The 26,539-nt window shown below is 56.7% G+C and overlaps 2 protein-coding genes across 4 annotated transcripts in view; both read right to left on the bottom strand.

Annotated features, from left to right (window-relative positions):
* FLNA (filamin A) overlaps positions 1–1,524 on the bottom strand; it is a 104,439-nt gene extending 102,915 nt beyond the window's left edge. For 2 of the 3 annotated variants that reach the window (XM_085563444.1, XM_085563443.1), the window contains exon 1: positions 1,390–1,523. The gene's annotated coding sequence lies outside the window, so the exon portion shown is untranslated. Of the gene's footprint in view, positions 1–1,389 lie in introns of all 3 variants that reach the window. The other variant, XM_085563442.1, reaches the window with a different exon arrangement.
* On the bottom strand, positions 1,274–26,522 carry HAUS7 (HAUS augmin like complex subunit 7). The gene is made up of 12 exons (XM_085563639.1): positions 26,459–26,522; positions 24,907–25,022; positions 23,990–24,048; positions 23,623–23,684; positions 21,895–21,980; positions 21,644–21,766; positions 21,495–21,564; positions 20,276–20,470; positions 19,146–19,221; positions 18,120–18,165; positions 9,878–13,087; positions 1,274–2,183 (listed from the first exon to the last, which is right to left on the bottom strand). Exons 1-12 carry the CDS (start codon positions 26,501–26,503, stop codon positions 1,274–1,276), a joined length of 4,998 nt encoding a protein of 1,665 aa, XP_085419765.1. The 5' UTR covers positions 26,504–26,522.
* Between the last annotated feature and the right edge of the window lie 17 nt (positions 26,523–26,539).

The following is a 26,539-nucleotide window of genomic DNA, read 5'->3' as shown; positions in this document are numbered from 1 at the left end:
GGGACCCCATAATGAGGGGCCCTAATAATGGGGGAGATCCCAAATTAGGGTGCCCAGAATGGGGGGTCCTTATAATGGGGGACTGCGATAATGGGGGAGCCCAAACCGGGCGATCCCAAAAAGGGGGTTCCTAATAATGGGGGGATCCTAATAATGGGGGGATCCTAATAATGGGGGGATCCTAATAATGAGGGATGTGGCAGCCGGGCAGATCCGTAATGGGGGATCCTACAATGGGGAACCCCAATAACGAGGGATCCTGATAATGGGGGAGCCCAAAACGGGGGATCCCAATAATGGGGGACCCTCAAAATGAGGGATCCCATTACCGAGGGAACCCCACAAGGAGGGGATCCCATAGTGAGGGACCCCCAAAATGAAGGGATCCCACAATGGGGAAATCCCTGGAGTGAGGGACCCCACAATCAGGGGACCCCAATAATGGGGTACCCCCATAATGGGGGATCCCTGTAATGACGGACCCCAATAATGGGGGACCCCCATAATGGGGGAATCCCAGAGTGGGGGACCCCATGAGCATCTTCACCTGGGCACCCCCAAAAGGAGGGACCCCAATAATGAGGTACCCCCAATAAATGGGGGATGCCCACAAGGAGAAACTCTAATAATGGGGGACCCCAATAATGATGGGACCCTCCCCAAACTCCCCCAACATTTAGGGGTGCCCCAATTTGGGGTGACCCCCGGCTCTGCCCCATTGGCTCCAGATTGGGGGGGTCAGGGGAGGGTCCCCACCCTGTTGCCCCCTTCCCATTCCCGGGGTCCCCCGGACCCCAAAGGTGGCCCCAAGTGGGGACCCCAACCCCAAAAAGGGGGGCCCAGCCACTCCGGGCTCCTCAGACCCCCCCAAAAAAGGGGGGGGGGTCCCATTCAGAGGGGTACCCCAAGCCCATTAGGGGGTCCCCAGCCCCCAAAGCACCCCCAGGGGTCTCTCAAGGGGGTCCCCCAAAATCGGGGTCCCCCGTTATGGTGTTCCCCCAGCCCCATTTGGGGGTCCCCAGCTCCATTTTAGGGGTTCCCTCAAAACGCGCCCCCAGGGGGCTCTCAAGGGGGTCTCGGACCCCAAAATCGGGGTCACCCCTTGGGGGGTCCCCCAGCCCCATCGGGGGAGCCCCAAACTCGGGGTCCCCCTCGCGCCCCCCGCCCACCCAAAGCCCCCCCAAACCCCGCGATCCTGGCGGGGGTCCCGGGGCTACTCGGGGCTCTGGGCTCGGTTCCCGGGGGGGCTGGGGGGTCCCGGGGGTCCCGGCGGTCAGGGGTCGGGACCGGGGGGGTCGGCGCCACCCAGGGGTGCCGGTCCCGCTGCTCCGGTGGCCCCGGTGGTCCCCGGGGCTTGAGGGGGGCTCGGGGGTCCCGGGGGCTCCTCACCTGCTGCTCGGTCTCGGTCCTCGGGGCTCGGGACCCGGCGGTCCCGGGGCGGATCCGAGCGGTGCCGGTGTCGGTCCCGGGGAAGGGATCGGAGGTCCCGGGAAGGGATCGGTGGTCCCGGGGGGCTGTTGGTGGTCCCGGGAAGGGCTCGGTGGTCCCGGGGATGGTTCGGTGGTCCCGGGAAGGGTTCGGTGGTCCCGGGAAGGGCTCGGTGGTCCCGGGGATGGTTCGGTGGTCCCGGGGAGGGCTCGGTGGTCCCGGGGAAGGGCTCGGTGGTCCCGGGGATGGTTCGGCGGTCCCGGGGAAGGGCTCGGTGGTCCCGGGGAGGGCTCGGTGGTCCCGGGGAGGGCTCGGTGGTCCCGGGAAGGGCTCGGTGGTCCCGGGGAGGGCTCGGTGGTCCCGGGAAGGGATTGGCGGTCCCGGGGAGGGCTCGGTGGCCCCGGGGATGGTTCGGTGGTCCCGGGAAGGGATTGGCGGTCCCGGGGATGGCTCGGCGGTCCCGGGAAGGGCTCGGCGGTCCCGGGGATGGTTCGGTGGTCCCGGGGAAGGGCTCGGTGGTCCCGGGGAGGGCTCGGTGGTCCCGGGGAGGGCTCGGTGGTCCCGGGGATGGTTCGGCGGTCCCGGGGATGGTTCGGCGGTCCCGGGAAGGGCTCGGTGGCCCCGCGCGGTGGCGGTGCCGGTACCGGGGGCTCGCGCGGCGCGCGCGGAGCCTTAATTGGTAACGAGAGGAGCGAGCCCCGCCCCGGGGGGGGCCGGGGGGGCCGGGGAGGGGCTGGGGGGGGGCCCGGGGACCCCTAAAAGGGGGGAGGGGGGATTTGGGGAGCCCATCAAGGGGGAGGGGCGGGTTTGGGGGGGCTCTTGGGGTGGGGAGGGGTCGGGGGGTCCCCCATGGGGGGCTCTGGGGACTGCGGGGGGGTTTGGGGAGGGGCTGGGGGGCACCCGGGGGGTTTGGGGAGCCCATAAAAGGGGAGGGGCGGATTTGGGGGGGATCCGGGGGGCTCTTGGGGTGGGGAGGGGATTTGGGGAGGGGGGAATTTATGGGGACCCCAAAAGGGGGGGCTATGGGGGATTTTTGGGGTGGGGATGGGTCCGGGGACCCCCCTGGGGTGGGATTTGGGCGGGGCGAGGATGGGGAAGGGGTTCTGGGGACCCATAGGGTGGGGGGGACCCATAGGGTGGGGGGGGTTATGGGGGCACTTTGGGGTCGGGGGGTCAGGGGGACCCCAAAGTGGGGGGGGGCTCCCTGAGGGGCTCTATGGGGCAGGGGGGACCATGGGGGAGGGGCTGTGGGGCACGAGGGACCCCCAAGATCCCATAGGGTGTCACAGGGGATCCATAGGGTGTCACAGGAGATCCCATAGGGTGTCACAGGGGATCCATAGGGTGTCACTAGGGATCCATAGGGTGTCACAGGGGATCCATAGGGTGTCACTAGGGATCCATAGGGTGTCACAGGGGATCCCACAGGGTGTCACGGGGGATCCATAGGGTGTCACTAGGGATCCATAGGGTGTCACGGGGGATCCATAGGGTGTCACGGGGGATCCCATAGGGTGTCACCGGGGATCCATAGGGTGTCACTAGGGATCCATAGGGTGTCACGGGGGATCCATAGGGTGTCACGGGGGATCCATAGGGTGTCACTGGGGATCCATAGGGTGTCACAGGGGATCCCATAGGGTGTCACAGGGGATCCCACAGGGTGTCACTGGGGATCCACAGGGTGTCACTAGGGATCCATAGGGTGTCACGGGGGATCCATAGGGTGTCACTGGGGATCCCACAGGGTGTCACTAGGGATCCATAGGGTGTCACGGGGGATCCATAGGGTGTCACAGGGGATCCATAGGGTGTCACAGGGGATCCCATAGGGTGTCACAGGAGATCCATAGGGTGTCACTGGGGATCCATAGGGTGTCACTGGGGATCCATAGGGTGTCACAGGGGATCCCACAGGGTGTCACGGGGGATCCATAGGGTGTCACAGGGGATCCATAGGGCGTCACTGGGGATCCATAGGGTGTCACGGAGGATCCCACAGGGTGTCACTGGGGATCCATAGGGTGTCACAGGGGATCCCATAGGGTGTCACAGTGGATCCATAGGGTGTCACTGGGGATCCCATACGGTGTCACGGGGGATCCATAGGGTGTCACAGGGGATTCCACAGGGTGTCACGGGGGATCCATAGGGTGTCACAGGGGATCCACAGGGTGTCACAGGGGATCCACAGGGTGTCACAGGGGATCCCATAGGGTGTCACAGGGGATCCCATAGGGTGTCACGGGGGATCCATAGGGTGTCACAGGGGATCCCACAGGGTGTCACGGGGCACCCCACAGGGTGTCACAGGAGATCCATAGGGTGTCACTGGGGATCCACAGGGTGTCACAGGAGATCCATAGGGTGTCACTGGGGATCCACAGGGTGTCACAGGAGATCCATAGGGTGTCACAGGCCCCATGGATCCCACAGGGTGTCACGGGGGATCCATAGGGTGTCACAGGAGATCCATAGGGTGTCACAGGGGATCCATAGGGTGTCACGGGGGATCCATAGGGTGTCACGGGGGACCCCACAGGGTGTCACAGGCCCCATGGATCCCATAGGGTGTCACAGGGGACCCCATAGGGTGTCACAGGGTTCTGTGGGGTCTCTGTGGGTTCTGGGGTCCCTGTAGGGTCTCTACAAGTTTTGGGGTCTCCCTGGGGTCTGTATAGGGTCTCTATGGGGTTTGGGGTGTCTGTGGGGTTTAGGGTGTCTGTGGGGTCTGGGGTCCCTGTGGGGCCTGCCTGGGCTCCCTGTGGGGTCCCTGTGGTGTCGCTATGGGGTCTCTGTGGGGTTTGGGGGTCTCTATAGGGTCTGGGATCTCTATAGGATCTCTTTGGGGTCTCTATGGGTCTGTGGGGTTTCTCTGGGTCTCTGTGGGGTCCCTATGGGGTCTCTGTGGGGTTTGGGGGTCTCTATAGGGTCTGGGATCTCTATAGGATCTCTTTGGGGTCTCTATGGGGTCTCTGTGGGGTTTCTCTGGGTCTCTGTGGGGTCCCTATGGGGTCTCTGTGGGGTCTGGGGTCCATATGGGGCCCCTATAGGATCTCTCTGTGGTCCCTATAGGGTCTCTATGGGGTCTCTGTGGGGTCTGGGGTCTCCGTGGGGTCCCTATGGGGTCCCTGTGGGGTCTGGGGTCACTGTGGGGTCTCTCTGGGGTCTGGGGTCCCTGTGGGGTCTGGGGTCCCTGTGGGGTCTCTCTGGGGTCCCTATGGGGTCTGGGCTCTCCATGAGATCTCTCTGGGGTCTGGGGTCTCTCTGGGGTCTGGGGTCTCCGTGGGATCTCTATGGGGTCTCTCTGGGGTCTGGGGTCTCTCTGGGGTCTGGGGTCTCCGTGGGATCTCTATGGGGTCTCTCTGGGGTCTGGGGTCTCTCTGGGGTCTCTCTGGGGTCTCCATGGGTCTGGGGTCTCTCTGGGGTCTCTCTGGGGTCTCCATGGGTCTGGGGTCTCTCTGGGGTCTCTCTGGGGTCTCTCTGGGGTCTGGGGTCTCTCTGGGGTCTCGGGTCTCTCTGGGGTCTCTCTGGGGTCTCTTTGGGGTCTGGGGTCTCTCTGGGGTCTGGGGTCTCTCTGGGGTCTCTTTGGGGTCTGGGGTCTCTCTGGGGTCTCTCTGGGGTCTCCATGGGTCTGGGGTCTCTCTGGGGTCTCTCTGGGGTCTCTCTGGGTCTGGGGTCTCTCTGGGGTCTCTCTGGGGTCTCCATGGGTCTGGGGTCTCTCTGGGGTCTCTCTGGGTCTGGGGTCTCTCTGGGGTCTCTCTGGGGTCTCCATGGGTCTGGGGTCTCTCTGGGGTCTCTCTGGGGTCTCCATGGGTCTGGGGTCTCTTTGGGGTCTGGGGTCTCTCTGGGTCTCTCTGGGGTCTCTCTGGGTCTGGGGTCTCTCTGGGGTCTCTCTGGGGTCTCTTTGGGGTCTCCATGGGTCTGGGGTCTGTCTGGGGTCTCTCTGGGGTCTGGGGTCTCTCTGGGGTCTCTTTGGGTCTGGGGTCTCTCTGGGGTCTCTCTGGGGTCTCTTTGGGTCTGGGGTCTCTCTGGGGTCTCTCTGGGGTCTGGGGTCTCTCTGGGGTCTCTCTGGGGTCTCTTTGGGTCTGGGGTCTCTCTGGGGTCTCTCTGGGGTCTCTCTGGGGTCTCTTTGGGGTCTCTTTGGGGTCTGGGGTCTCTCTGGGGTCTCCATGGGGTCTCTCTGGGGTCTGGGGTCTCTCTGGGGTCTCTCTGGGGTCTGGGGTCTCTCTGGGGTCTCTTTGGGGTCTGGGGTCTCCATGGGGTCTCTCTGGGCTCTCTTTGGGGTCTGGGGTCTCTCTGGGGTCTGGGGTCTCTCTGGGTCTCTCTGGGGTCTCTCTGGGTCTCTCTGGGGTCTCTTTGGGGTCTGGGGTCTCTCTGGGGTCTCCATGGGTCTGGGGTCTCTCTGGGGTCTCTCTGGGGTCTGGGGTCTCTCTGGGGTCTGGGGTCTCTCTGGGGTCTCTCTGGGGTCTCTTTGGGGTCTGGGGTCTCTCTGGGGTCTGGGGTCTCTTTGGGGTCTGGGGTCTCTCTGGGGTCTCTCTGGGTCTCTTTGGGGTCTGGGGTCTCTCTGGGGTCTCTCTGGGGTCTCTCTGGGTCTGGGGTCTCTCTGAGTCTGGGGTCTCTCTGGGGTCTCTCTGGGTCTGGGGTCTCTCTGGGGTCTCTCTGGGCTCTCTCTGGGGTCTCCCCCCCCGCCCCGTTCCCGCCCCTCCCCCCTCAGGAAGCTCCGGGCGCTCCGATAACGAAGGGGGGAAATGGGGGCGCTAATTACAGCGTTAATTACGGACAGGCTCGTTATCGCGGGGTGCCGGGGTTAATTAAGGAAAGGGGCAGTGGTGGGGGGGGTTCCGGGGTTAATTTCGGGTTAGTTAGGGAAAGTTAATTAAGGGGGTACAGGGGGAGTTCTGGGGTTAATTACTGCGGCGTTCATTAATGGGGTTCATTATCAGGTTAATTACTGGGAAGTTCATTAATAGGAGTCCATTATTAGGTTAATTACTGGGTTGTTCATTAATTGGGCTCATTGGGGGTTAATTACTGGGGAGTTCATCAATGGGGTTCATTATCAGGTTAATTACTGGGGAGTTCATTAATGGGAGTTCATGAGGAGGGAGCTCATTAATAGGAGTTAATTATCAGGCTAATTACTGAGGAGTTCATTAACGAGGCTCACTGTGGGGGTTCATTAACGCGGGACTTCAGGTCTTAATTAGGGGTTCAATTAATGGGGGCTCATCAACAGCGAATCACTAACGAGGTGTTCGTTAATGAGGCTTTAATTACAGCGCTACGGGCAGGTAAGTGACCTGCGCCGGGCCACGCCCACACCTGGGCCACAGCTGGGTCACACCTGGGCCACACCTGGGTCACGCCCACGGCTGGGTCACACCTGGGCCACAGCTGGGCCACGCCCACACCTGGGTCACACCTGGGTCACACCTGGGTCACACCTGGGTCACACCTGGGCCACGCCCACAGCTGGGTCACAGCTGGGTCACAGCTGGGTCACAGCTGGGTCACACCTGGGTCACACCTGGGTCACACCTGGGCCACGCCCACAGCTGGGTCACACCTGGGCCACACCTGGGTCACAGCTGGGTCACAGCTGGGTCACAGCTGGGTCACACCTGGGTCACACCTGGGTCACAGCTGGGTCACAGCTGGGTCACAGCTGGGTCACACCTGGGCCACGCCCACAGCTGGGTCACACCTGGGTCACAGCTGGGTCACAGCTGGGTCACAGCTGGGCCACACCTGGGCCACGCCCACGGCTGGGTCACAGCTGGGTCACAGCTGGGTCACACTTGGGTCACAGCTGGGTCACACCTGGGTCACAGCTGGGTCACACCTGGGTCACAGCTGGGTCACAGCTGGGTCACACCTGGGCCACTCCTGGGTCACACCGGGGTCACACCTGGGCCACAGCTGGGTCACACCTGGGCCACGCCCACACCTGGGTCACAGCTGGGCCACGCCCACGGCTGGGTCACACCTGGGTCACACCTGGGCCACGCCCACACCTGGGTCACAGCTGGGTCACGCTTTGGGTGGGGTCAGGGCCACGCCCCCACCTGTGTCACCTGCCCCACCCACCTGGCCACGCCCACCCGGCCACGCCCCCCGTGGGGTCCCCTCCCCCCCAGACACAGCAGAGACACACCTGGGGACAGGTGGGACACACCTGGGGACAGGTGGGACACACCCAGGACAGGTAGGACACACCCAGAGGTACCTGTGACACACCCGGGGACAGGTGGAACACACCTGGGACACACCCAGGACAGGTGGGACACACCCAGGGATACCTGTGACACATCCAGGATAAGTGTGACACACCCGGAGGCAGGTGGGACACACTTGGGAACACCTGTGACACACCCAGGGACAGGTGGGACACACTCAAAGGTGTCCCAGGTGTGTCACACACCTGTCACACCCAGGTGTCACACACACCGTCACAGGTGCCACTCTCACACAGGTGTGTCACACACACACAGGTGTGTCCCAGGTGTGTCCCACACACTCCGGTGTGTCACAGGGCTCACAGGTGTGAAACTCACTCAGGTGTGTCCCAGGTGTGACACACGCACTCAGGTGTGTCACACACACTCCAATGTGTCCCAGGTGTGTCACACACACAGAGGTGTGTCCCAGGTGTGTCCCAGGTGTCACACACACTCACAGGTGTGTCCCAGGTGTCACACACGCACTCAGGTGTGTCACACACACTCACAGGTGTGTCCCAGGTGTGTCTCACACTCAGGTGTGTCCCAGGTGTCCCCTCCGTGTCACACCTGAGGCCGTCAGGTCCTGCCACACCTGCAAAGACACACATTATTTAGGATTTCCCCCATTTTTAGGATTTCCCCCATTTTTAGGATTTCCCCCATTATTTAGGATTTCCCCCATTTTTCAGGATTTCCCTCCATTTTTCAGCATTTCCCTCCATTTTTTAGGATTTCCCCCATTTTTTAGGATTTCCCCCATTTTTAGGATTTCCCCCATTTTTTAGGATTTCCCCCATTTTTTAGGATTCCCCCCATTTTTTAGGATTTCCCCCATTTTTAGGATTTCCCCCATTTTTAGGATTTCCCCCATTTTTCAGCATTTCCCTCCATTTTTTAGGATTTCCCCCATTTTTTAGGATTTCCCCCATTTTTAGGATTTCCCCCATTTTTAGGATTTCCCCCATTTTTTAGGATTTCCCCCATTTTTAGGATTTCCCCCCATTTTTCAGGATTCCCCCCATTTTTTAGGATTTCCCCCATTATTTAGGATTTCCCCCATTTTTCAGGATTTCCCTCCATTTTTCAGCATTTCCTGCCGCGCTCCCGCCCCGGTTCCCTTTATCTCAGCCCCGGCTAGCTCTTGTGGGGCGAGGGCGGGCGATGGAGGCACCCTCCGCCGCTCCCAGCTGGGGTTTGGAGAGTGCCTTTGTGGGTCCCGAGCAGCGCTAGCAAGCCTCGCGGTGGTAAATGAAGAGCGGATCCTGCTGGGGGCTAAGTCCGAGTTTATGGTAGCCCAACGGGGCCAAATGTCCTAGAACGGGGCCAGCCAACAGGAACAAGCACAAGGTGCTTGCACTGGCTTATAAACTGTAAGGGAGGGGTATCCAACGACCAATGGGGATAGGGATAGGGGGTGGCTCCGGGATGGGGGGATATGGTGGGGTCCAATGGGGGAAGGATATGGGGGGAGCCCCAGGTCCTCGCCCAATCACCCGGTGCCCTGAGTAGAAGCTTCTGGATGGATGGGAAGGGGCACCGAGTGATAGACAAGGCACCCGGGGGGGGTAAAATGCCTCTTTCAGGGTGATGGATAGATACTGGGAAGGCGGGAAGGGAGGACAAGGCGGGAAAACTGGGGATAAACCAAGTTGCACACGGGGGTATAAAGGAATAAACCAATACATAATACAGGGATAATAAAACATATACATAACGCAACTCCACATCTCCTCCTTTTTTTGTTTAAAAAGAAAGAAAGGTGAAGAGGATAAAGTAAGTCTTTAAACGGGGTCTTCACAGTCACTGGGCTCATTTTGAAACTAGATGTTTCCTTTTTCTGGAAATTCTTCTTTTTGAAACCCTTCTTTGTTCAAGGGTTTCAGTTCATCACTATGTTAAAGCTTGTAATAAACACAATGAGTCCCAGCAGCAGCAAAAGTCCTGTTTCTTTAGAAAGCAACTGAAATTAATAGTCGAGGTAGGGGAGGTCTAACTCAAAGGGGAACAGAGAATCTTCGGAGCCAGGGAGGGAAGAGGGGGGATCAGGTGAGGGGGACCTTTTCCGCCGTCGGAGGGCGGCGTACCCAACTTGAGGACTGTCCGGTTTTCTCTTCTGGGTCTTAGGGACATATGGTCTGACGAATTTGGAAGGGACCCATTTCAGGCTTGAGGGCGTGGATACGCAAGCGTACCCCCGTCCCCAGGTGACCAAGTCATAGGGTCACTCCTGCCGCCAGGTCTCAGGGTTTTTAATGAGAACTGGCGGCTTTTCCCTGACCTTGCTCTGCTCGTAGGAATTAAAGTGCCTCGCGATGGGGGGGTTGAGGCACTCGAAGGAACAGTTTAAGAAATTGATGGTAAAAAGGGCCCGCGCTAACTGAACCTGGGGGGACTCATTTTTAGCTGACGACTGTTGTTGTTTAAGCATCCTTTTGATGCTTTGATGAGTCCTCTCTACCACGGCTTGACCTGTCGGGGAATAGGCGATGCCAGTTTTATGTTCTATTCCCCATTGCTGCAGGAAGCCTGCGAATTCCTTGGATGTGTACCCGGGGGCATTGTCTGTTTTTATCTGTTTTGGGACGCCTAGCATGGAGAAGGCTTGTATCAGGTGTTTCTCTACTTCCTTGGCCTTCTCCCCTGTGTGGGCAGAGGCGAAAACTGCTCCAGAGAAGGTGTCCACGGAGACATGGACGTACTTCATCCTCCCGAAGGAGGGGATATGAGTAACGTCCATCTGCCACACCTCACAGGACCTCAGACCCCTAGGATTAGCCCCTGCGCTCACCGATGGTAGTGGGAGCGACTTACAGGACGGGCATGTGGCCACAATGGCCTTGGCCTGGTCCCGGGTTAGATGGAACTGCCGGACCAGACCAGGCGCATTTTGATGGTAAAGCTGGTGGCTGATCTTTGCTTGCTGGAACTTGTCCGGGAGCGGCGCCAGCTGTGCGGGGGCGGCAGCGAGGGAATCGGCACGCCGATTGCCCTCGGCCAAGAACCCCGGCAGGTCGGTGTGTGACCTGATATGCATCACATAAAACGGTTGCTCTCGGTGGGAGACTAGCCTTATCAGCTTAGAGAGCAACCTGTTAAGGGCATCGTTGGAGACACCTTGCAGGATTGCATCCTGTGCTCTAGACACTACACCTGCTACATAGGCCGAATCAGTTACCAAATTAAAAGGTTCAGAGAACCGCTCAAAAGCTCTAACGACTGCGGCCAACTCAGCTACTTGAGGGGATCCTTCCACCTCAACAACATCCGCTTCCCACCGCTGAGTTTGAGGATCTTTCCAAGTCACTACTGACTTGTGGGACCTTCCGGACGCGTCCGTAAAAACTGTTAGAGCCTTTAAGGGTTTTTTGCTCTGAATTTGTTTTGTTGACAGAGTGAATTGGATTTCGGAATTGAAAATTTTGTGGGCCGGTCTCAAAACAGAAATTTTTCCGGTGTAGCTGTCCAGTGCAAACTGCAATGATTCATTCTCTTGCAGCAGGTGTTCTAACATTGCCTTTGTGAATTGGCCCGATTCTAATTTCAAAGGAATGTGGATGTGATCAAAGTCACACCCCGCCAGCTCCCGAATCCGCGTTCTCGCTTTGCGGATTAGCTCTGCCACCAGCTCTTGTGGCCGTGTCAACCTTTTGGATCGTGAATGACTCAGGAATACCCACTCTATGATGGAGAGTGGGTCCCTTTTGTCCTTATCCTTGCCCTTTCCTAGGGTGTCTGCCCATTGGAAGATGACACCGTGGAGGTGTGGCAGTCTGCCTAATATGATGAATCTGAAGGGCAGGCCCGGATCGTACCTGTGGGCCTGCCTGGCAGACATTGCCTCCTGAACCTTCTGCAAAGCAGCTTTGGCCTCTGGAGTGAGTTCCCTGGGAGAACTAGGCTCTTCCCCCCCTTTCAATAAATTGAAAAGAGGGGCTAGGTCTTCGTTGTTAATACCTAACCAGGGTCTCACCCAGTTTAAAGACCCACACAGCTGCTGCACATCGGCTAGAGTCCGAATTGAATTTTTTATGGCCAATTTCTGCGGAACAATGGTCCGCTTGTTTATCTCCAAACCCAGGTACTTCCAAGGTGGCATTCTTTGAATCTTATCCTCTCGCAGCTCGAACCCTACAGCAACCAACGCACTGGTTGTCAGTTCAAGCGCGTGTGTAAGTAGATCGCTGTTGGGGGCACAAATAAGAATATCATCCATATAGTGCTGGATGATCACGCCCTCGGTGGCTGCACGCACAGGGGACAGCAATGAAGAGACGTACCACTGGCAAATGCTTGGGCTGACTTTCATGCCTTGGGGAAGAACTTTCCAGTGGTATCTCTCCATTGGGGCTTCTCGGTTGATGGAAGGAACCGAGAAGGCGAACCGTGGTGCGTCATCAGGGTGTAGGGGAATTTGGAAAAAACAATTTTTGATGTCAATGACAGCTAATTCCCAATTTTCTGGTAACATCGTGGGGGACGGCATCTCTGGCTGGAGAGGACCCATGTCTTCTATTACATTGTTGATGGCGCGAAGGTCATGAAGGAGGCGCCACTCGTCTTTGCCAGGCTTTTTCAGGACAAAGACGGGGGAATTCCAGGGGGATGTTGTTTCCTGGATATTCCCTTTGGCGAGTTGCTCCTTCACGAGCTCCCGAAGCGCTTTTAATTTCTGTTTATTGAGCGGCCACTGCTCTACCCACACTGGTGTATCTGTGAGCCAATTAAGTTTTCGGGTAGGACGCTCTTCAGTGACTGTTGCCCGAAAAACCTGGGGGGTCGGGATGTTAATTGTGACCCCCCACTGGGCCATCAGGTCTCTCCCCCATAAGGGTTCTGTGTAATCTAATACGAACGGGCGTAAATAGGCCGATTGTCCGTTCGGCCCCTCAAATTTTACGATGTTTTTTGATTGCTTTGCCAATTGAGAACTCCCTACACCTTGAATTTTCCCCGCCACGTTTTGCAATTCCCAGCGTGACGGCCAATCCCGTGCGGGAATGACTGTCACGTCTGCTCCTGTATCTAGGAGACCGCTTAGGTGTTTGTACTCTCCATCTTTCCGCATATAGCAGGAGAGCTTTGGTCTTTCTTTCCCTATGACCTGGGCCTGGCACACCTGGTAGCTCTTCTTCGCTGACTTCTTCCATAGATCCTCAGGGTGTGCCGGAGGCCCAGATGCTGGAATGGCTTGGGCGATGATTTGGCCCTTGGGAAGGAAGACTGGAGGATGGGGGCAGTGCAGCCACACCACTAATCGCTCGGTGTTCCTGGATGTCAGGGATGGTGCAATAGTGACTTCGAGAGGCGTGAATTTTGTGTCCCCAAGAACGATGTACTTACTGTGGAGGTTCCTCCAGGTTCCTGGGTCCTCTGTGTCGACAGCGATGGAGTGCCAGTCGCTGTCCCTTAGGTGCAGAGCTTCAGTCAGGGCCAACCTATATGGGGAGAAACCAGATACGATGTTAAGTATCGGCTTGGGCTGGTTCGGGCCTCGACCCAGCCAAGCAGTGGGAATGAAATCCACATCTTCTCTCATATAGGCTGGTTTGTCAGCCATAATCTGGTGTGTCAAGTCCAGTGAAATGTCCTCAGGTGGGCATTGCAGGTAGTCGTCCTTCCCCTCCTCTGATGTTATAGAACCCACCATATTTATGTCCTCGCGCAGGGAGGGACTGCGCTGATGACTCAGTTTTTTTGTTTTCCCCCCGAGTTGGGGGCACTCTTTTCTTGTCGCTGCTGTTTAAACCTAAAAAACTCGTCCCTCAGCGGGCATTGGGAAGCCCAATGTCCCTTCTGCCTACATAGATTGCAGGCCTGATGGTGCTGTTGTCCCCTCGGGGGTGCTCCTGTAGGGCGGCGATCTGGAGAAGGGGTGGCTGGCGGTGTCACGGCTTCAACGAAGGCTACTCTCTTTGTTGGTGGTTTAGGAGTCTCTGGAATGTCTTTAGCAGGAACTGTCACCTTCATCGCACAGACTTGTAGCATGCTTTGAAGGGTAGGCTCAGGGTCCAGGGGCAGACTGAGGATTGCTTGCCGGCACGCGTCGTTAGCGTTCTGCCTCGCAACTGTGGCAAGCATCCCCTCTCGCAGCCTCTCGTCTGGGACTTGAGCCTCCATCGCGTGATGCAAGCGATCCACGAACGCGACAAAAGGTTCTAGGGATTCCTGCTTTAGGGACAAGAAGTTAATAACCGTACCGCTGGGTCTTAACTTAAAAAACGCCTTTTCTGCTGCCCTAGTGCTGACTTGCAGCGCCTCTCTGGGGATTTTTTCCGCCTGCTTGGTCCCCATTTTCCAATCCCCCTCCCCGCACAAGTGGTCTAGCGATATTACAGCCCCATCCTCATCCCTAGAGCTATCTGCATTGGCCCAGAGGTCAGGTAACACCTCTCTGATCTCCCGCTTCCACTCGGATTCCCAGATGAGGAATTCTCCGTGGGTAATTAAACAGGAGAAGAGAGTTCGCATGTCTGCTGGGACATATTCTTTGGAGGAGAGGGTTGCTTTTAATAAGCCTCGGAAGTATTCGCTTTCCATCCCGAACCCCTTCTTGGCCTTGCAGAGCTCTTTGATGGTCTGCTGGGGGATGGGGGACCACTGTGCAAGGGGCCTACCCCCCTGCCGCGGGGTACAGGTGACAGGTGCGGCCGAGAAGGCAGGTAGGGACTGGGGTGGATCGGGGTTCCCACGCTCCCCCCCCCCGGAACCGAAAGCGTGAGAACTGGAAGTGGGGTCGTGGGAACCAGGGGACGAGGCGTGGTCTGGAGCAGGAGGAGTGGTATGGTGGGGACTCCCCTCCCCGGGGGTGGAGCTGAGGGGTGGGGTGTTGAATAATTCAAGGGAGGGGGAGTTGACGGGGGGTGGAGGAGGGAGGTGGGCGGAGAAATCCGGGGAGCAGAAGGGGTTGGTCTGCCGGAAGGGATTATGGGAGGGGGGAGGACAGGGATCATGGGAAGAAGGAGCACGAGTGGCGGGAAAACCCACGCGGTCACCTCCATCTTGTGTCCTGGGGAAGGGGGAAGAAGGGAAGCCATTTCGTGGGGTTTGGGGATGGAGGATGGGGGATGAGGGATCTTCGGGGGTCTGGGATAACTGAAAATGAACGGAGTCTCTACGGGACGGGGCTGTACAGCGCGGGGAAGAAGGGGAACGGGTAGAAGCAGAGACAGTGCCTGCACCGCTCTGCGGGGTGTCTAGGGTATTCTCAGAGGGGCCAGAATCTGCCTGCGGGCAATGCCGGGATGCCTGTCTGATAATACCCGACTTCGGGAGAGAGGGAGAGTTTTGCCGCAGTTTTCCCGCAGCGCCCGCCGCAGCCGCAGCCGCGGGAGCAGCGACAGCAGCCGCCCCGTGCCCTGCCGCAGCCGCAGCCTCGGGAGCAGCGACAGCAGCCGCCCCGCGCTCTGCCGCAGCGGTGGCTGCCGCATCGTACTGCAGCGACCGGGCTGAGGGACAGGGAAGCGGAGTAGGGTTATATGAACTACCCGCCGAACTGGGGATCGGTTTGTTTGCGGCTGGCAGTGGCAGACTTTCGTAGCGATATTTAATTATATCGCGAATTTGGAGAGCCAAATGGGTGAATATGGAGAGAGAGAGATCTGACTGTCGCAGGATCTTCCCCGCTACCTGTTCCCAAAAAGGAGCTTGGTATAATTTAGCTGGCGAAATGTCAGGGAAAGTTTGCGACAACCACTGAACGAATCGTTTTACTTCAGATTTTTTAACCTTAATTCCCCCCACTAAAAGGATACCCACAACTTGGGAATAAATGCTCTTTTGCGGCACGGACAGCCTTGCACCCATGGCTGTTAGATGTTAAATCGTGCTGCAGCGCCTACGATTGGGAAAACACGAACGAAAAACAAAAGACCACACTTCCGGCTTTGTCGCGGTCCTTTAGCTTCCCGCCCGGAAAGGGAAGCACCAAAAACAGGAATTTTTTCCCCGAACCCCGGGGAAAAAGAAACCCACCAAAAAGGGATCCTTCCCCTAAACCCTAGGGGAAAGGAACCAACCAAAAAAAGGACCGGGAAAGCCCCAGGGGCCCCTATACTCACAAACCACAGGGGTCCGAGAGGGAAGGGTGGAAAAGAAAAACCAATCGCAGGGCTTCTCCGCGAGAGAATCGACTCTGGAGGTGCTTTCCAGAGCTGCCGATCCTGTCCCCAAGAGTGCCACCCACTAAAACGTGGGTCTGCTCTCGCCGGGGTAGCTGACGGCCAGGAGGACGATTCTTCAGGTCTGCGCGACCCTAAAATCCTCAAACGAGGGTCCAACGCCGCGAAAACGGGGCCGCTCGTTGGGCGCCAGCTGCCGCGCTCCCGCCCCGGTTCCCTTTATCTCAGCCCCGGCTAGCTCTTGTGGGGCGAGGGCGGGCGATGGAGGCACCCTCCGCCGCTCCCAGCTGGGGTTTGGAGAGTGCCTTTGTGGGTCCCGAGCAGCGCTAGCAAGCCTCGCGGTGGTAAATGAAGAGCGGATCCTGCTGGGGGCTAAGTCCGAGTTTATGGTAGCCCAACGGGGCCAAATGTCCTAGAACGGTGCCAGCCAACAGGAACAAGCACAAGGTGCTTGCACTGGCTTATAAACTGTAAGGGAGGGGTATCCAACGACCAATGGGGATAGGGATAGGGGGTGGCTCCGGGATGGGGGGATATGGTGGGGTCCAATGGGGGAAGGATATGGGGGGAGCCCCAGGTCCTCGCCCAATCACCCGGTGCCCTGAGTAGAAGCTTCTGGATGGATGGGAAGGGGCACCGAGTGATAGACAAGGCACCCGGGGGGGGTAAAATGCCTCTTTCAGGGTGATGGATAGATACTGGGAAGGCGGGAAGGGAGGACAAGGCGGGAAAACTGGGGATAAACCAAGTTGCACACGGGGGTATAAAGGAATAAACCAATACATAATACAGGGATAATAAAACATATACATAACGCAACTCCACAATTTCCCTCCATTTTTTAGGATTTCCCCCATTTTTTAGGATTTCCCCCATTTTTAGGATTTCCCCCATTTTTTAGGATTTCCCCCATTTTTTAGGATTCCCCCCATTTTTTAGGATTTCCCCCATTTTTAGGATTTCCCCCATTTTTAGGATTTCCCTCCATTTTTCAGCATTTCCCTCCATTTTTTAGGATTTCCCCCATTTTTTAGGATTTCCCCCATTTTTAGGATTTCCCCCATTTTTAGGATTTCCCCCATTTTTTAGGATTTCCCCCATTTTTTAGGATTCCCCCCATTTTTTAGGATTCCCCCCATTTTTTAGGATTTCCCCCATTTTTTAGGATTCCCCCCATTTTTTAGGATTTCCCCCATTTTTAGGATTCCCCCCATTTTTTAGGATTCCCCCCATTTTTCAGCATTCCCCCCACTTTTTAGGATTTCCCCCATTTTTAGGATTTTCCCCATTATTTAGGATTTCCCCCATTTTTCAGGATTTCCCTCCATTTTTTAGGATTTCCCCCATTTTTAGGATTTCCCTCCATTTTTCAGGATTCCCCCATTTTTTAGGATTTCCCCCATTTTTAGGATTCCCCCCATTTTTTAGGATTCCCCCCATTTTTCAGGATTCCCCCCACTTTTTAGGATTTCCCCCATTTTTAGGATTTTCCCCATTTTTAGGATTTCCCCCATTTTTTAGGATTCCCCCCACTTTTTAGGATTCCCCCCATTTTTTAGGATTTACCCCCCCTGCCATTTTTAGGATTTCCCCCCATTTTTTAGCATTTCCCCCCCATTTTTCAGGATTCCTCTCCTTTTTTTAGGCTTCCCCCTCCCCATCCCAAATTTTCCCCACTCCCTCCCCATTTTTAGGGATTTTCTTCCCTTTTTTTACAATCCCAAATTTCCCTGGGGGGGGGGGAAGGGGTCTCCACTCTCCCCTCCCCCTTTTCAGGATCCCCTTCCCCAAATTTTTTAGGATTTCTCCCCCCACTTTTTTTTTTTTTTAGGATTTCTCCCCCCAAATGACTTTTTTTAAGGGATTTTCCCCATTTTTAGGGACTTTTCCCCCCTTTTTTTCCACAATCCCAAATTTTCCCGAGGGGGGGTGTGTGTGGTTTCTCCACTTTCCCCTCCCCCTTCATTTCCCATCCCTAAAATCCCCCCCCCAAATCCCCAAAATCCCAAATCCCTGCCGGCCCCATCCCGATGATCTCATCCCGCCTGGAATTTGGGTTGGGAAGGGGGGGGGGGATTTTTTTTGGGGGGGGGGTGATGACGTCACGGCGGGGGGGGCGGGGTGGGAATTTTGGAATTTTGGAATTCGGGCTGAGTCACGGCGGCTCGGGATAAACACGGGATCCGCTGCCCTTATAGGGCCCGAAAAGCACCGGGAAGGGCCCCCCCGATCCCAAAAATAAATCCCAGGAATTTGGGAGGTCCCAAAGGAGCCCCCCCCCCCGCTGAAAATCCCAAATTTTGTACCCAAAATCCCTTAAAAAAAAACCCCAAAACCCCCCCGGACTTACCCGGAGTGGGGCTGGAAGCGCTGGGACAAGGGGGGGATTTGGGGTTCTGGGGGGGGATAAAAAAAGAATTTGGGGTTAAAAGGGACCCCCCCAAATCCTAAAAATTCACCCCAATCCCATCATTCCATCAAATCCTATAAATCCTAAAAGTTTCTCCCACACAAAATGCTGTAAAATGGCTGAAATCGCATCAAATCACCCCAAAAAAACCCCTAAAAAATTGATATAAGTGACCCCCCCCCCCCAACCCCGTAAAATCCTAAAGAAAATCCAATAAAATGACACAAATCCCATAAAATGGCCCAAATCCTAAAAGCTCCCAAAAGTGGTCCTGGATGACATAAAATGATCAAATCCTATAAAATCACCCCAAAAAAATTCACATAAGTGATCCCCCCTCACACACACACACCCCATAGAATCCTTCCCCACAAAAATTCCAAATTTTTTGGGGCATTTTTTGGGGCTGTTTTGGGTATTTTTGGGCTGTTTTTGGGGAAGATTTTGGGGTAGTTTTTGGGGTATTTTTGGCAGTTTTTGGGGCAGTTTTTGGGGTGCTTTGGGGCCGTTTTTGGGGTGCTTTGGGGCTGTTTTTGGGGTATTTTGGAATGTATTTGGGGCAGTTTTTGGGGTGATTTTGGGGCCGTTTTGAGACAGATTTTGGGGTAATTTGGGGCAGATTTTGGGCTGGTTTTGGGGCAGATTTTGGGCTGGTTTTGGGGCAGATTTTGGGGTAGTTTTTGGGGTACTTTGGGGCAGTTTTTGGGGTATTTTTGGGGCAGTTTTTGGGGTATTTTGGGATTTTTTGGGGGCAGTTTTTAGGGTATTTTTTGTAGTTTTTGGGGTGTTTCTGGGCCAGTTTTTGGGGTATTTTTGGCAGTTTTTGGGGCAGTTTTTGCAGTATTTTGGGATTTTTTTGGGTCAGTTTTTAGGGTATTTTTGGCAGTTTTGGGGTGTTTCTGGGGCAGTTTTTGGGGTATTTTTGGCAGGTTTTGGGGCAGTTTTTGGGGTGCCCCCCAGACTCACCGATGGCCTCGATGACCCCCCCCAGCCGCGTCACCTCCCCCGCGCTGGCCCCGAGCTGGGTCAGGGTCCCCAAAACCTGGGGGGGGAGGGGAGGGAGGGTCTGGGGTCACAGCCCCTCCCCCCATCGGGTGTGACCCCCCCACCCCCAAAACAAAGCAGAGACCCCCCCCAAAAATGGGGGTTGGGACCCCAAAATGGGTTTGGGACCCCTCAAATCCCCCCCCTAGGGCACAGAGACCCCCCCAGACCCATTTTGGGACCCCCAAATTCCCCCCATGAACCCAAATCCCCTGAGACCCCTCCCCAAAAATTCCTCTGAGGCCTCCTCCCCAAATTCCCCCCAAAAATCCCCCAAAATCCAAACCCCTCCCCAAATTCCCCCCAAAAATCCCCAAAATCCAAACCCCTCCCCAAATTCCCCCCAAATCCAAACTCCCTCCCCAAATTCACTCAAAAAATCCCCCAAATCCAAACCCCTCCCCAAATTCCCCCCAAATCCAAACCCCCTCCCCAAATTCCCCCCAAAAATCCCCCAAATACAAACCCCTCCCCAAATTCCCCCCAAAAATCCCCGAAATCCAAACCCCCTCCCCAAATTCCCCCCAAAAATCCCCGAAATCCAAACCCCCTCCCCAAATTCCCCCCAAATCCAAACCCCCTCCCCAAATTCCCCCCAAAAATCCCCCAAATCCAAAACCCCTCCCCAAATTCACTCAAAAAATCCCCCAAATCCAAACCCCCTCCCCAAATTCACTCAAAAAATCCCCCAAATCCAAACCCCCTCCCCAAATTCACTCAAAAAATCCCCCAAATCCAAACCCCTCCCCAAATTCCCCCCAAAAATCCCCCAAAATCCATACCCCTAACCAAATTCCCCCCAAAAATCCCCAAAATCCAAACCCCTCCCCAAATTCCCCCCAAATCCAAACCCCCTCCCCAAATTCCCCCCAAAAATCCACCAAATCCAAACCCCCTCCCCAAATTCACTCAAAAAATCCCCCAAATCCAAACCCCCTCCCCAAATTCCCCCCGAAAATCCCCCAAATCCAAACCCCTCCCCAAATTCCCCCCAAAAATCCCCCAAATCCAAACCCCCTCCCCAAAATTCCCCCCAAAATCCCCCCCCTCACCTGGCTGAGATTCCGCAGCCCCCTCCCCACGGGGGGGACCCGGCCCCCTTCCCCCCAAATTTGGGGGGTCTTGGGGGGTCTTGTGGGGCCCCGGAGCTCAGAAGACCCAAAATCTGCAGCCAACGAGGTCAGAGCGCCCCCCAGGACCCCCAAATTTGGGGGGGAGGGGGCCGGGGACCCCCCTAAATTTGACAGCTGAAGGATGAAAGGGTTAAGGTGGGGGCAATCCCAAAAAAATCCAAAATTCACCCCAAAAAGACCCCAGACCCACCTGGAGCTGCTTCACCCCATACTGGGACCCCCAAAATTTCCCTTAAACCCCCCCCAGGGACCCCAAACCCCCCTGGGACCCCAAAATTGTCCCCAAACCCCCCCCAGGGACCCCAAAATCCTCCCCTAATCTCCCCCAAATCCCCCCAGTTGACCCCAAATGTCTCAAATCTTCCCCAAATCCCCCCCAAACTCCCCCCAGTTGAACCCAAACCCCTAAAATCACCCCCCAAATCCCCCCAATTGACCCCAAAACCCCCAAATCTCCACCAATTGACCCCAAAACCCCCAAATCTCCCCCAAAACTCCCCCAAATCCTCCCTGTGGACGCCAAACCCCCCAAATCCCCCCAATTGACCCCAAAACCCCCAAATCTCCACCAATTGACCCCAAACCCCCCAAATCTCCCCCAAAACTCCCCCAAATCCCCTCTGTGGACCCCAAACCCCCCAAACCCCCCAATTGACCCCAAAACCCCCAAATCTCCCCCAAATCCACTCTGTGGACCCCAAACCCCCCAAATCTCCCCAATTGACCCCAAAACCCCCAAATCTCCCCCAAAACTCCCTCAAATCCTCCCTGTGGACCCCAAACCCCCCAATTGACCCCAAAACCCCCAAATCTCCCCCAAAACTCCCCCAAATCCCCTCTGTGGACCCCAAACCCCCCAAATCCCCCCAATTGACCCCAAACCCCCCAAATCTCCCCCAAAACTCCCCCAAATCCCCTCTGTGGACCCCAAACCCCCCAAATCTCCCCCAAATCCCCACAAATTGCCCCCAAATCCCCCTCAATTGACCCCAAAACTCCCCCCCAAATCCCCCCAATTGACCTCAAACCCTCAAATCTTCCCCCAAATTGCCCCAGTTGACCCCAAAATCCCCCCAAATCCCCCCCAAACTCCCCCAAATCGCCCCCAAAATCCCCCCCAGATTGCCCCCAGCCCCACCTGGGCCTGCAGCTCCTCCAGGCCCCGCCGGACCCCCCCCAATTCCGCCTCCAATTCGGGGAGGGGTCTCCTGGGGGGGAGCAAAATGAGGGGGGGTCAGGGGGGGATTTTGGGGTGAGGGGAGCCCGGGGGGGGTCCCCAAAACCCACCTGGGTTTGGGGGGGGTCTCGGAGAGCTCCACAGGAACCGGGGGGAGGGGCGGGGGTCTCAGGACCGCCCGCCCCTCGGGGGTCTCCAGCAGCTGCAGCAGGAACCCGGTGGTTCTGGGGGGGCTTTTTTGGGGGGAAAATAAGATTTTGGGGGGATTTGGGTAGATTTGAGGGCATTTTGGGTGGTTTTGTGGTATTTGGGTGGATTTTGGGGCTGGGGGTGTCAGGGGGGTGTGGGGGGGGGTCCAGACCTGGCTTCGGGGGAGGTCTCGAGGGGGGGAACGGCGTCCAAAAGGTCCTGGAGGAACTGGAGCTGCTGCTCGGGGGGGGCTGTGCCCTGAAGGGGAGACCCCAGACCCAAAATCCATCAGGGAACCCCAAAAATCCCCCTGGAAATCCCCAAAATCCTCCACAGACCCCAAAAACCCCCTTGGGACCCCCAAAAATCACCCCCAGACCCCAAAAATCCCCTTGGGACCTCCAAAAATCACCCCCAGACCCCAAAAATCCCCTTGGGACCTCCAAAAATCAACCCTAGATCCCAAAAATCCCCTTGAGACCTCCAAAAATCACCCCTAGACCCCAAAAATCCCCTTGAGACCCCCAAAAATCACCCTTAGACCCCAAAAATCCCCTTGAGACCCCCAAAAATCACCCCTAGAGCCCAAAAATCCCCTTGGGACCTCCAAAAATCACCCCTAGAGCCCAAAAATCCCCTTGGGACCTCCAAAAATCACCCCTAGACCCCAAAAATTCCCTTGGGACCACCAAAAATCACCCCTAGACCCCAAAAATCCCCTTGGGGCCTCCAAAAATCACCCCTAGAGCCCAAAAATCCCCTTGGGACCTCCAAAAATCACCCCCAGACCCCAAAAATCCCCTTGGGACCTCCAAAAATCACCCCCAGACCCCAAAAATCCCCTTGGGACCTCCAAAAATCACCCCTAGACCCCAAAAATCCCCTTGGGGCCTCCAAAAATCACCCCTAGACCCCAAAAATCCCCTTGGGACCTCCAAAAATCCTCCCCTGGTCCCAAAAATCCCCTTGAGACCTCCAAAAATCACCCTTAGACCCCAAAAATCCCCTTGGGACCTCCAAAAATCACCCCTAGAAACCCCCAAAAATCCCCTTGGGACCTCCAAAAATCACCCCTAGACCCCAAAAATCCCTTTGGAACCTCCAAAAATCACCCCCAGAGCCCAAAAATCCCCTTGGGACCTCCAAAAATCACCCCTAGACCCCAAAAATCCCCTTGAGACCCCCAAAAATCACCCCTAGACCCCAAAAATCCCCTTGGGACCTCCAAAAATCACCCTTAGACCCCAAAAATCCCCTTGGGACCTCCAAAAATCACCCCTAGACCCCAAAAATTCCCTTGGGACCCCCAAAAATCACCCCTAGACCCCAAAAATCCCCTTGGGACCTCCAAAAATCACCCCTAGACCCCAAAAATCCCCTTGGGACCTCCAAAAATTCTCCCCTGGTCCCAAAAGTCCCCCAGAAATACCCCAAGCACCCCCTAAAATCCTTCTGAGACCCCTGAAGTTTCCCCAATTTCCACCCCCCAGACCTTCCCAACCTCCCCAAAACCCCCAAAATTTCCCCCAAAATTCCAAAATTTTCCCTCTGCATTTCCAGCTCTCCAAAACTCCCCCAGAGACCCCAAAAACCCCCCAGGAGCCTTTAAAGACCCCAAAATCTGCCAAATTCCCTCCCCTAAAACCCCCAGGGACCCCAAAACCTCCCAAAATCCCCCCCCCCAAAAATCCTCAAGTCCTCCCCAATTTTCCCTCCCCCACCCCTTCCAGGCACCCAAAAATCTCCAAATTCCCCCCAAAATCCCCAAATTCCCCCCCAAAATCCCCAAATTTCCCCCAATTTTCTTTCTTCCACCCCCTCCAGCCTCCCAAAACCACCCCAGAGACCCCAAAATCCCCAAAAATTCCCAAGTCCCCCCCAAAAATCCCCAAATTCCCACCTCCACCAGGGCGAGGTCGTCGGCCCCGCAGAGCATCAGCTGCGCTCCCAGCCTGGCCAGCTCTGGGGGGGCACTGGTTAAACTGGGAGGGCCGGGGAGGTTTTGGGGGGATTTTGGGGTTTTGGGGATTTTGGGGGGGGGGTTTAGTCTTTTTGGGGGGTTTTGGTCTTTTTTTGGGGGTTTTTAAGGGAATTTTTGAGGGGATTTTTGAGAGATTTTAGGTTTCTTTCAGCAGGATTTTTGAGGGGATTTTGGTCTTTTTTGGGGGGATTTTTGAGGGGATTTTGGGGTTTTTTTAGGAGGGGGATTTTGGGGGGTTTACAGGGCATTTTTGGGAGATTTTGGGGTTTTTTTGGGGGGGTCTCACCCCTCATTTGAGCCTCCTCAGGGAGCGACTCCAGCTCGGTGCTGAGGGGGGGGTGAACCCTGGGGGGGAGAGGGGTCTGGGGTTATTGGGGACCACCCAGGACCCCTCCCCAAAATTCCCAACCCCCCCATTTTAAACTCCCCACCCCTTTCAGGATCCCCCACAATTCTGAGCCCCCCAATTTTGGGGTGTGCCCCCCCACCCCCATTTTAGGGTCCCTCCTCCCCATTTGACTGCCCACCCCCATTTAGGACCCCCCAATTTTGGGATCCCTCCCATTTTGAGGTTCCTCCCCCACATTTTAGGTTCTCCCCCACCCCCATTTTGTGGCGCTCCCTCCCATTTTAGGGTTCCCCCCAATTCTGAGTTTCCCCCCAATTTGGGACCCCGCCCTTACCTCCATTTTGCGGTCACCCCCCCATTTTGGAACTCCCCAATTTCGAGGTGCCCCCCCATTTTGGGGTTCCTCCCCCTCATTTCAGGACCCTCCCCACCCCCATACTGGGGTCCCCCACCCCCATTTTCGTGCCCCCACCCCCATTTTGAGATTTCCCCCCCCAATTTTGGGATCCCTCCCATTTTGAGGTTCCTCCCCCACATTTTAGGTTCTCCCCCACCCCCATTTTGTGGTGCTCCCTCCCATTTTAGGGTTCCCCCCAATTCTGGGACCCCGCCCTTACCTCCATTTTGCGCTCACCCCCCCATTTTGGAACTCCCCAATTTTGAGGTGCCCCCCCATTTTGGGTTTCCTCCCCCTCATTTCAGGACCCCTCCCACCCCCATACTGGGGTCCCCCACCCCCATTTTCGTTCTCCCACCCCCATTTTGAGATCCCCCCCCCCATTTTGGAATCCCCTCCCATTTTGGGACCCCCCAGTTTTGGGGTCCCCCCCAATTTTGGGGTCCCCCCCCAGTACCGGGTGCAGGCCCAGCGCAGCAGGGCCAACCGGGGGGAGGAGGGGCGGCAGAGCAGCTCCAGCGCCTCGGGGGGGGCGCGGGGGGGGCCCCCCAAAACCAGGGGGCACGAGAGAGCCTGGGGGGGGCAAAAATGGGGGGGGATCAGAAATATTGAGGGAGTAAAAAAGGGGGAGTCAGAAACTTTTGGGGAGATAAAAGTTGGGGGGGGGATGGAAACATTGGGGGTAAAAATGGGGGGGGGTCAGAAATTTTTGGGGGGGTAAAAGTTGGGGGGGATGGGAGCATTGGGGGGTAAAAATGGGGGGGTCAGAAATTTTTGGGGGGTAAAAATTGGGGGGGGATGGAAACATTGGGGGTAAAAATGGGGGGGGCAGAAATTTTTGGGGGGTAAAAATTTGGGGGAGGATGGAAACATTGGGGGTAAAAATGGGGGGGTCAGAAATTTTTGGGGGGTAAAAATTTGGGGGGGATGGGAGCATTGGGGGGTAAAAATGGGGGAGGTCAGAAATTTTTGGGGGGGTAAAAATTTGGGGGGGATGGGAGCATTGGGGGTAAAAATGGCGGGGGTCAGAAATTTTTGGGGGGGGGATGGAAACATTGGGGGTAAAAATGAGGGGGAACAGAAATTTTTGGGGGGTAAAAATTTGGGGGAGGATGGAAACATTGGGGGTAAAAATGAGGGGGGTCAGAAATTTTTGGGGGGTAAAAATTTGGGGGAGGATGGAAACATTGGGGGTAAAAATGAGGGGGGTCAGAAATTTTTGGGGGGTAAAAATTTGGGGGAGGATGGAAACATTGGGGGGTAAAAATGGGGGGGGTCAGAAATTTTGGGGGGGTAAAAATTTGGGGACAGGATGGAAACAATGGGGGGTAAAAATGGGGGAGGTCAGAAATTTTTAAAAATTGGGGGGGGATGGAAACATTGGGGGTAAAAATGGGGGGGTCAGAAATTTTTGGGAGGTAAAAATTTGGGGGGGGTCGCACCAAGGTTTGGGGGGGTCACGAGTCCTGAGGGGGGGTGGGGGGATGGTCGGGGATTCATCCCGGGGGGGGCAAATTTTGGGGGGGGGGGGCAGGGTCTCGGGGGGGTCACAAAGGCTGAGGGGGGGAATGGTCAGGGACTCATTTTGGGGGTGGGGGGGCACCGAAGGCTCTGGGGGGAGTTTTGGGGTGGTGGGGATCTGGGATTCATCGCGGGTGGGGCAATGAGGGGGAAATTTTTTATGGGGAGGGGGTCAGGGATGAATTTTGGGAGGCACCGAAGGCTCTGGGGAGGGGTTTGGGGTCGGGGGGTCGGGGATTTATCCCGGGGGCAGCCATGAGGGGAAAATTGGGGGCGTGGCCACACTGAGGGGGCGTGGCCGCCCCTCATGAGGGGGGGGCGGAGCTCGGGGCCCCTCAGGGGAACGGGGGCGGGACGGGGAGGCCCTGAGGGACCCCCGGGAGGGGCTCGGCCCGTTCTGAGCCGCCCCAAGCGTTCCGGGCTCGGTCCCGGGCTCGGTCCCGGAGCTCCCCGCGGCCCCTCACGGCCCCTCCGGGTCCCTCCCCCACCTCCAGCCGCTCCAGGGTCGCCGCCGCCGCCTCAGCCGCCGCCATTCTTCCCGCGCTCGCCTCTGATTGGCTGCCACTTTC

The sequence above is a fragment of the Lonchura striata genome, chromosome 31, assembly GCF_050655825.1.
Source record: "Lonchura striata isolate lonStrDom1 chromosome 31, ASM5065582v1, whole genome shotgun sequence".
Lineage (NCBI taxonomy): Eukaryota > Metazoa > Chordata > Aves > Passeriformes > Estrildidae > Lonchura > Lonchura striata.
This window is presented reverse-complemented; position numbering and strand designations above follow the sequence as displayed.

What these genes read in the sequence shown, in the direction of transcription:
- HAUS7 (XM_085563639.1), bottom strand. Translation starts at nt 26,503, where the DNA reads ATGGCGGCGGCTGAGGCGGCGGCGGCGACCCTGGAGCGGCTGGAG. An exon ending in TGAGGAGGCTCAAATGAGGG is followed by an intron (nt 23,685 to 23,989) that starts GTGAGACCCCCC and finishes GTGCCCCCCCAG; the next exon opens with AGCTGGCCAGGCTGGGAGCG. An exon ending in GGCTGCGGAATCTCAGCCAG is followed by an intron (nt 19,222 to 20,275) that starts GTGAGGGGGGGG and finishes CTCCCCCCCCAG; the next exon opens with GTTTTGGGGACCCTGACCCA.